We start from the raw sequence: 9,646 nt of genomic DNA on the forward strand, positions 1-9,646 counted from the left end.
CGCGCCCCGATGACGCAATATGGCCCCGCCCTCCCGCCCTCCTGGGTTAGTGGTGCGCCTGCGCACACGGAGGCGCGGGCCAACCTGGTAAATGAGCCCCTAGCACCGGGCTGAGTGGGAGGAACTTGAGTTGCAGCGAAGGCGGAGCGTCAGGAGGTGGGCGAGGCTCCCTGATGAGAGCGGAGCTAGTTCATTAGCTGTGGGAATGTGTATACGCCGGTCATCCTTTGAAAAAAAACTGCTCCACATTCTCTCTTTCGATTTCAGAGCATGACAGGAATTATGATCATTTCCATTTTCCAGGAGAGGCAGCTTTAAACGTATCCTAGGTGCCAGTAAGGAGACAGGTGTGGAGACAGATGAGAATTTTAACAGGTAAAAGCTCATGAAGGTCGTCAGTGATTAACCTGTTCTTTCTAAACCAAATATTATTCTCATAGCTCCCCGCTGTCAATGGGATGAAGTTAGTCATTCCAAATTATTTATTGCGCATTTCCTATGTGCCAAGCATTTGTCAGATACTGAAGACACAATAGTGAGTATAAACTTCATGTGACGTATAAGGCCATTCAGTTCATAAGGAATGAAAGTGACTCAGATGTAGCTCAATAGATTTATAATGATTAGAGTAATTACTATTATCTACTCTGTTTTCAGGGTTTCATATTTTCTAATCACCACAAAGACCCTGAAACACAGATGTCATATTATCCCCATTTTACACATAAAGGAAGAGAGACCAGGAAAAGTTAAGTGATTTGCTGAGGGTTTCAGAGGTTTAGGGATAGCATTCTTTTTTTTTTTTTTAAGACTTTATTTATTTATTTGACAGAGATTACAAGTAGGCAGAGAGGCAGGCAGAGAGAGAGGAGGAAGCAGGCTCCCTGCCGAGCAGAGAGCCTGATGTGGGACTTGATCCCAGGATCCTGAGATCATGACCTGAGCCAAAGGCAGAAGCTTAACCCACTGAGCCACCCAAGCGCCCCTGGGACAGCACTCTAATGGAAGCATGTTTGACTCTGCCAAATAAGAAAACAAATCCAGACTTAGTGAGGAGATACTTTATTTGAAAGGAATATTGCAAGGGGGGAGGAAAAGTAAAGAGAAGGAGCTATTGTAATAGGGAGACCACTCTGACTAAAAGATCTGCAAGTGGCTAAGGGTTAGGCAAAAAAAGTTTTTCCTTGGGCTCCTGGGTGGCTCAGTTGGTTAAGCGACTGCCTTCAGCTCAGGTCATGATCCCAGAGTCCTGGGATCAAGCCCTGCATTGGGTTCTCTGCTCAATGGGGAGCCCTGCTTCTCCTTCTCCCTCTCCCTCTGCTGCTCTGCCTGTTTGTGCTGTCTTGCTCTGTCAAATAAATAAACTCTTTTTTTAAAAAAAGAGATAATTTTTCCTTAATAGGGAAGAGTGAAGTAGGCTAGAAAGAACTGGGTGTGGAAAAGTGGGAGGAAAAGGTGGTTTGATCAGATAGTAGTAGGTCAGAGACTGTTTTACCGTGAGGTCAGTCTATTCTCTGCAGGGGTTGTATGGTGGCTCAGGCTGAGGGCGCCTGGGTGGCTCAGTGGGTTAAAGCCTCTGTCTTCGGCTCAGGGCATGATCTCAGGGTCCTGGGATCGAGCCCCATGTCGGGCTCTCTGCTCGGTGGAGAGCCTGTTTCCTCCTCTCTCTCTTTGCCTGCCTCTCTGCCTACTTGTGATCTCTGTCTATAAATAAATAAATAAAATCTTTAAAAAAAATAAGGGGCCTGGAGGGCATGGGAGAAGCTTAACTAAAGTTGGTTAACAAAGCATTTTGTTTTGATTCATCAGTGGATACAAGTAGTTCAGCTAAACATTTAGAAGGCAAAGAAGAGCAGTTCAGAAGGACTGTCTTGCCTTGTCACAGGTAAACAAGGAAGATATCCATGAGTCTTAACCTAAGTCATAGAGGATTGGATATTTCTTTGCAGTACACCCTTTCTGGAGGACAGAAAAGTGGAGGAAGTGTGTTGAAAAACCAATACTTTTTTCAAGAGCTCAGAGATCAGGTAAAGTTCCATATTGTAAACTCTTTCTTTAGAGCAGATTCCTCTTCTGCCAATGCCCCCTCAGACTGCATGCTTGGGTCACACCAAACTAATTCTGATGTTTTAAGCACACTCTGTTCTTTTATACAAATCTCCATCTCTGCAATACCCTCACACTTCCTCTGCTTGTGTAATCCTCTCTATATTCAAAATCAAGTTGATGCACCAAAAATAGTACCTAGGAATAAATATAACCAAGGAGGTGAAAGACCTATATTTTGAAAAATATAAGACAATGATGAAAGAAATTGAAGATGACACAAATGGAAAGATGTTTCATGGTCATGGGTTGGAAGAATTAAAACCATTAAAATGTCCATACTTCCCAGAGCAATCTACAGATTCAATGCAATTTTAGTCAAAACACCAACAGCATTTTTCATAGAATGAGAATAAATACTCCTAAAATTTGTATGGAATTATGAAAGACCCCAAATATCCACAGTGATCTTGGGAAAGAAGAGCAAAGCTGGAGGTATCATAATCTCAGACTTCAAGATATACTCCAATGCTGTAGTAATAAAAACAGTATGGGACTGGCACATACACAAAAAATACATAGATCAATGGAACAGGATAGAAAGCCCAGAAATAAACTCATTCTTATATGGTCAATTAATCTATGACAAAGGAGGCAAGAATATACAATGGGAATAATACAGTCTCTTCAATAAGTGCTGCTGGGAAAACTGGACAGCCACATGCAAAAGAATGAAATTGGAGCACTTTCTTACACCAAATACAAAATGGATTAAAAACCTAAATGTGAGACCTGAAACCATAAAATTCCTAAAAGAAAACATAAGCAGTAATCTCTTTGACATTGGCCTTAGCAATATATGGAAATGTCTCCTCAGGCAAGGGGGGAAAAGGCAAAAATAAACTATTAGGACTACACCAAAATAAAAACCTTTTTCCCAGCAAAATAAACCACCAGCAAAACAAAAAGGCAATACAGTGAATGGGAGAAGATATTTGCAAATCATGTATCTAAGATGGGGTTAATATCCAAAACATAAAAAGAACTTACACAACTCAATGCGCGCGCGCACACACACACACACACACACACACACACTCCAATTAAAAATGGGCGAGGACCTGAATAGACCTTTCTCCAGAGACGTGTAGAAGGCCAACAGATGCATGAAAAGATGTTCAACATCAACTAATCATGAGGGAAATGTAAATCAAAACCATAGTGAGATATCCTCTCACATTAATCAAAACACCTAGTATCAAAAAAACAAGAAATAACAAGGGTTGGTGAAGATGTGGAAAAAAGGGAACACTTGTGCATTGTTGGTGGGAATATAAATTGGTGCAACTACTGTGGAAAACAGTAGGGCAGTTCCTCAAAAAATTAAAAATAGAGATACCATGTGATCCAGTAATTTAACTATTGGGTATTTACCCAAAGAAAACAAAAAACACTAATCTGAAAAGATACATGTACCCCTATATTTATTACATCATGATTTACAACAGCCAACATATGAAAGCAGCCCAAGTATCCACTGATAGATGAAAGGATAAAGAAGATACAGTGGACGATTTCTAAGCTGTAAAAAAGGAATGAAAACTTGCTATTTGCAACAACATGGAAAGACCTAGGAAAGACCTATTATGCTAAGTAAAATAAGTCAGACAGAGAATGACAAATACTATATTATTTCACTTATATATGGATTCTAAAAAAAACTAATTAAGTCAACAAACAAAACAGAAACAGATTCATAAATACAGAGACAAACAGGTGGTTGCCAGAAGGGAGGGGGTGGCAGGGTGAAAGGGACTAAGAGGTACAAAATTCCAGTTGTAAAATAAGTCTTGGAGTTGAAAAGTACAGCACAGGGAATATAGTCAATAATGTAATCATGTTGTATGGTGACACTGGTGAACATTGAATGATGCATAGAACTGTCAAATCAATATATGGTACACCCAAAAGCATGTCAACTATACTTCAATCATAATAATGATGATGATGATGATAAACCCATTGAAATGTGGGTAAATCTTAGACAAAAATGAAAAAAAGAATATATATATGTATATGTAATGTAATTACACTTATGCAAAGTTCTAGAATCAGCAAAACTAATCTGTAGTGATTAGAAATTAGATCAATGGTTGCCTGGGACATAGAGGGGGCATGAGGAACTTTCTGGGTTAATGGAAATGTTCTATATCTTGATTGAGATGGAGATGACATGGGTGTATACATATGTCAAAACTCATTGATCTCTACATTTTAAATGGGTTCATTTTACTGTATATATTGAATGTAACAAAACTGGTTTTTAAAATACCCAGTGGAATGACACCCACCTACCTCTAGGCTTCCCTCTATTAGGCATATATCAGCCTGCATTTAAGTTAGTTCTTTACAAGCTTGTTTTCTCTGCTGGACTTACAGATCCTTATAATTAACACCTTTTGGGAGTTTCTGCCCAGCTCACAATGTCTCTGCTTCTCTGGGAACTGTTGGTCTTCCAGCCATGTTTGTACCACATCTGCCATCTGGCCCCCACCTCCCTTCAGAGTTTATTGCAGCAGAGGTAGACACAGGATGATTCTTTCCTCTAAGCTTTGGACTTTTGAGTTGATGCCCTTGCCTTGGGGCACAAAGATGATGGAGCATCACGAAAGATTCAAGATCAGGACTCTTAAAAAGGCAGAGAATATTCTCAGATACAGCAAGGCAATGAAGCCCATGACACTTAACCAAGACCACAGCGATTCAGATCAATCCACCTTCATCATTTGACTTGCAGCTCAGTTGAGGAGAGCACATGCTCCCCACAATGGGAACCACATGCTGCACAGCCTTGGCTTTGAGAACCCAAGAGACCATGGGAAGACATGTTGGCAAATTAGATCTTAACAGCATTATTTCTTTACAGAACTTAGAATGCATCCCAGCCAGAAGAGCCGCAGTATCCTTTTCACCCTGTGTTAGGACTGAAATCTACCTCTGAAATGCCCATTTTCAAAAGAGAAACCAGCAATTTTCTGCAAGCCAAGTAGCCAAGTGGCCAGTTCATCAAATGGCCAATCTGCAGACTGATGGATTTTCTGAATGAACACTTTATTAACATTACCAACTTCTAAGATCTATAGCAATCTCTGTTAGATGGAATAGTTTCACAAGCTTTTAAAGATTTATGTGATGTGGTAATTGACTGGTTTTCATGTGGTCTTCAGAGAATCATTTGAAGGAATTTCTATTTATCAAAAGCTAAGAATGGTTTATTCTTCTTTTGAATATATTTAACTTCTGAATACATTAATCCAGAATATGTTCTTGAATGTAGATTTTTCTTGAGTGTAGTAATATTATGCCATTTGGTTTATGCTCTGTCCCCCACTTTCTACTTCTCCTTTTCTGTCTGCTTTCCCTTTCCCCAGTTTCTCCCTGTGCCTCAGTTTGCCTAGTTGTAAAAACACAGAACTCTCCCTCATGAGATTGGTTTTAGGTTAAAGTGGATAATAGTGGTAAAGCATGGGGCCTGGCACACAGTATCTTCAGCATGTTTTAAAACTACATATGAGTCCCCACTGTGTACAGGACACTCAGCAGGCACCATAAACACTGTGTTCAGTAATGCATGGGCCTCATTTTTTAATGCTCTGACAATTTATATGGATCATTTCTTGTTCTTGTCAGACTCAAATCCAGGTCTCTTCAACCCAAAGACAGAGCTCATAAACATTTGTCTTCTTCACTAGTTGCCCCAACCATTTATCAACCTAAATAATGGGATAAATTTGGGAAACGTTTTTTGACCTGGGAACAGACTAGCCATAGCTTTAAAACCCAGCATAAAATTCTCTTTCACTCCCCCAGTTTTGAGCAAGAGGAGTTTTGGGAGATGACAAGCTGAGAGTGAAGCTTGTTATAAAAAGTAAGTTCTTTTCTAAAGACATTTGCAAATGTGACCAGAAACCAAAGAGAAACCCTATATAATATCTGACAGTACGTTTCAATATATCTTCTCAGTCAAAGAGACCCAGGAAGATAGAATTAAATAAATCAAACTCAGTATAGTTTCAAATATAATATTTTAGGTAGGTAAAAATCTGTCATTTTAACAGATCATGCAAACAGGAACACAAGAGACAAAATACCAGCTTGTACACGCACTCCGTTTTGCTACATATATTACAGTTTGGCATTAAGTTTTAAAATATAAATCACAACCAGATTGCGATATAAACCCCAAGGAAAACTGGATGTTCCCATGCCTTTCCTAGTTTTTACTGAAGAAGTGTGACTATAAAAGAACATGACAACTTTTCTTCAACAAACACAGCAGAACTCACAGATAAAAATGCACACTATGCCTTCAAGTACCACCTTCTGCGGCCTCAGGCATATTCTACGTCAGCCGTTCCTTCTCTCAACACATCTTTTTGAGAACTGCCACCACTTTCAGGATGTGTGTGTGTGTGTGTGTGTGTGTGTGTGTGTGTTGTATACTTAACAGGACAAATTTTTGCCTTTTGGAGGTAACATGTGACAACGAGCTGGAACCCCACTGGGTTTTCATTCTAACTATGTGATGTTGGGCACCTTATTACACCTCACCACACCTCAATTTGCTCCTCAATAACACTGTCCTCCTGCTGTGGAGTGTCATAGAGCTTCAACGAGATAAGCATGACCCAGCCTTCAAGAAATATGGTTTTCTTCTCCCCATTCCCATTTTTTTGTTTGTTTTTATTGTGCAACCATTAAAAAAATACCCTTTTCCTCTTTCTTTTGAGTGTAGCTTTTATCATTATTTTGTTACTAGTCAAAAGGAATTGGGGGTTGAAAACAATGAATGTACAAGCTGCATAATTTCCTACCAACTCTAAGATATACGTGAAAGAGAAATAATACGGCAGAATTTCCAACGTGGTTCAGACACAGGTTCTGCAGAAAGCTGTAGAAGGGGCTCAGAGGAGAGATGTTCTGAGAAGTGACAGTCACAATGGAATCGCTGTCATGCCTATCAAGGTGACCCCTAGAAGGGACAGCATCTATCTGCATATGTAAGGTCTCTGCACAGTCCTATAACTCCATTCTAGGAAGGCTTGAGAGTTCCGTCTGATTCAGCAGTGAAACTCTCCCTACATGTCCCTTCAGTTTCCAATTAATTCCAGCCTGCAAGCTTGAATTACAATGAGAGTCTGAGGCTCCCACATTTCCTGAGGAGGAGGAGAACTCATCCAGATCTGATTCTCTTGGAAATATCCTGCTCTCTACTCAGAGTACACTGTCTGCTGACCACCGCCGCCATCTGCTGTTCTGCCAATGGTCCCTTAGAACTTTCCGAGTTACCTCGTCCTTAAGAGTAGTCTTTGACTCCAGAAAGCCCAGGTGCCTGGCAACTCACAGGCCTTCATCCTCCATTTTCTTCAGAAACATTATTTTGGTTGCATCCCCTTGTTGCCTCCCTTAGGAACGAATGTGCAGAATTTTCTTGAATGTCTTCTTGAAGTTTTCATTGCACAAGGGGTAAATGAGGGGGTTCAGCGTGGAGTTGATATAGCCCAGCCAGATGGTGAACATGTGCACACGTTCATTGCAACAGCTCTTGCAGAAGGCAATGACCATGAAGAAGATGAAGTAAGGAATCCAGCAAAGGATGAAGGCCGCCATAATAAAGCCCAATTGTTTGGCGGCCTTCCGTTCTCGGTTCATGTGCAGCCCAGACACATACTGTCTTGAATGTGAACGGAGCCTCTTCCAAGTGAACTTGATATAATCCAGGCCTGTGCTAGATGCACTTCTAGGTTTACCTTTCCCTGATGCTGACTCTGTGGGGGTGTCTGAGTCTGTCCGAGAGAAGGACTGGCTATCACCGAGGATCTGATCCTCTGATATCTCATTGGCCCCAGGCATGTTCAGGCTCTGTTCATCCATCCCGAGTGGGCCCTGGCTCTGGTCGATAGCTACATAACTCCTGCCACTCCCCTCTGCTTCAGTCTGCACCTGCACAATGTTAAGTGGAAAGCACTGAAGTTTGTCTACTTCTCTGTCCTCCTCTTGGCTGAACACACCTGGGGATTTCATCTCTTCTGGGTCTTGGGATGGTGGCTTCAAGACAGGCTCACCACTGGCATCTTTTGATTTCCTTTTCAGAACCTCCCAGGGAGACTCCTTCCCTGATTTCTTGGCTCCTGCCTTGGGATTCTCTGGCTTCATCTTTATGTCAGAGAAGGAAGGGAGGGATCCATTGATGAGCTCTCGGTGCTGACAGTGCTGTCGTACGGCCTTGTAGATCTTGGCGTAGAACCAGAGCATGAGCAAGGTAGGCAAATAGAAGTTGATGATGGCAGTCATGATCTTGAACCAAGTGACATCATAGAAGTCTGTCTCACACTTGTCTTCCCGGTGTCCCGAGGACTGTGACATAAAGTGATGCCATCCCAGAATAGGAATAATCCACAGGAAGGAGAGAAACCAGGCCCCCAAGATGGTGGCTGATGCTCGGGTCTTGGTACGATACTTCAGGTATCTGAGGGGCTGCTGGACAGAGCGATAGCGATCAATGCACAAGATGAAGACACTGAAAATGGATGCTGTGCTAGCCACATAGTCCATGGAAAGCCAAAAGAGGCAGAGAGGCTGGCCCCAGGACCACCTGGACATGAGGAGGTAGAGGATGTTCATGGGCATGACGACAGCCCCCACGATTAGGTCTGCCACAGAGAGGCTGACAATGTACAGGTTCCCCACGGTGTGCAGCTTCCGCTCGCTCCGCACAGCATACAGGACCAGCAGGTTGAGTACCACTGTGACCAAGGAGATGGCACTCAGGACCACCACCAGGGGCATCAGTTGGGGGCTGGCTATTGTGGTCTTGTTCCCCTCGCACATCTTGTCTTCGAAGGTGCAGGAAGAATTGGGAAGGGTCATTGGCACAAGAGCAGCCTCCAGCTGTGGCTCTCTCCCTGGGAAGAAAGACACAAGGATTAAGGTCAGAGCCTTGGAGATCAGTAGAGTCACTTGGGACCATCAAGTTCATCTAACTGGGGTTGTATGCTATTTGGGGCAGTAGATACTGCTAGTTACCTACAGTCTATATACCCTTCTTCCTTAGTCATTCAATTCTTTACCCATTCAATAACTATTTAGTGAACTCCCAACATCATTCTGGGCACTGGGAATATAGCAGTGAATAAAACAAAAATCTCTGCCCTCCTAGAGTTTACATTCTAGTGAGGCAGTTGGGCAAAAGCAGGACAAAGGTTGTATAAGTCCCATGTTGCACGTGTTCTGGGCAGGTGGACTACATTCTGACTGGTCTACGCTGGATATGGCACTCTAGTTTGAAGAAAACTGAGAAGCCCTAACAGAGTGTAAATCTCTCTTAATAACTTAGCAAAAGCAAACTACTTTCATGTTAGGACAAAGCCAGATAAATTCTTGAGATGAAAACTAAATTTGTATGATTTTTTTAAGATAAAAAGCAAGGCCCTAAGGCATTTGATCCTTGTGGGAGGAATCCTTGAGTTACTCTGCTGTGAAAGCACCACGTGAGTAGCACTGATTTTGCCCCAGCTCTGCCACTGACATTCTGAGTGAT

General features: G+C 42.0%; 1 protein-coding gene across 1 annotated transcript; it reads right to left on the reverse strand.

Annotated features, from left to right (window-relative positions):
* Window positions 1–7,512: 7,512 nt before the first annotated feature.
* Window positions 7,513–8,976, reverse strand: HRH1 (histamine receptor H1; the record flags this gene model as incomplete). Its single annotated transcript, XM_080822171.1, has 1 exon — window positions 7,513–8,976. The coding sequence occupies one exon, from the start codon at window positions 8,974–8,976 to the stop codon at window positions 7,513–7,515; it is 1,464 nt and encodes a 487-aa protein (XP_080678297.1).
* Between the last annotated feature and the right edge of the window lie 670 nt (window positions 8,977–9,646).

The sequence above is a fragment of the Martes martes genome (assembly GCF_963455335.1).
Source record: "Martes martes genome assembly, chromosome: 1".
In the NCBI taxonomy this organism is placed as follows: domain Eukaryota; kingdom Metazoa; phylum Chordata; class Mammalia; order Carnivora; family Mustelidae; genus Martes; species Martes martes.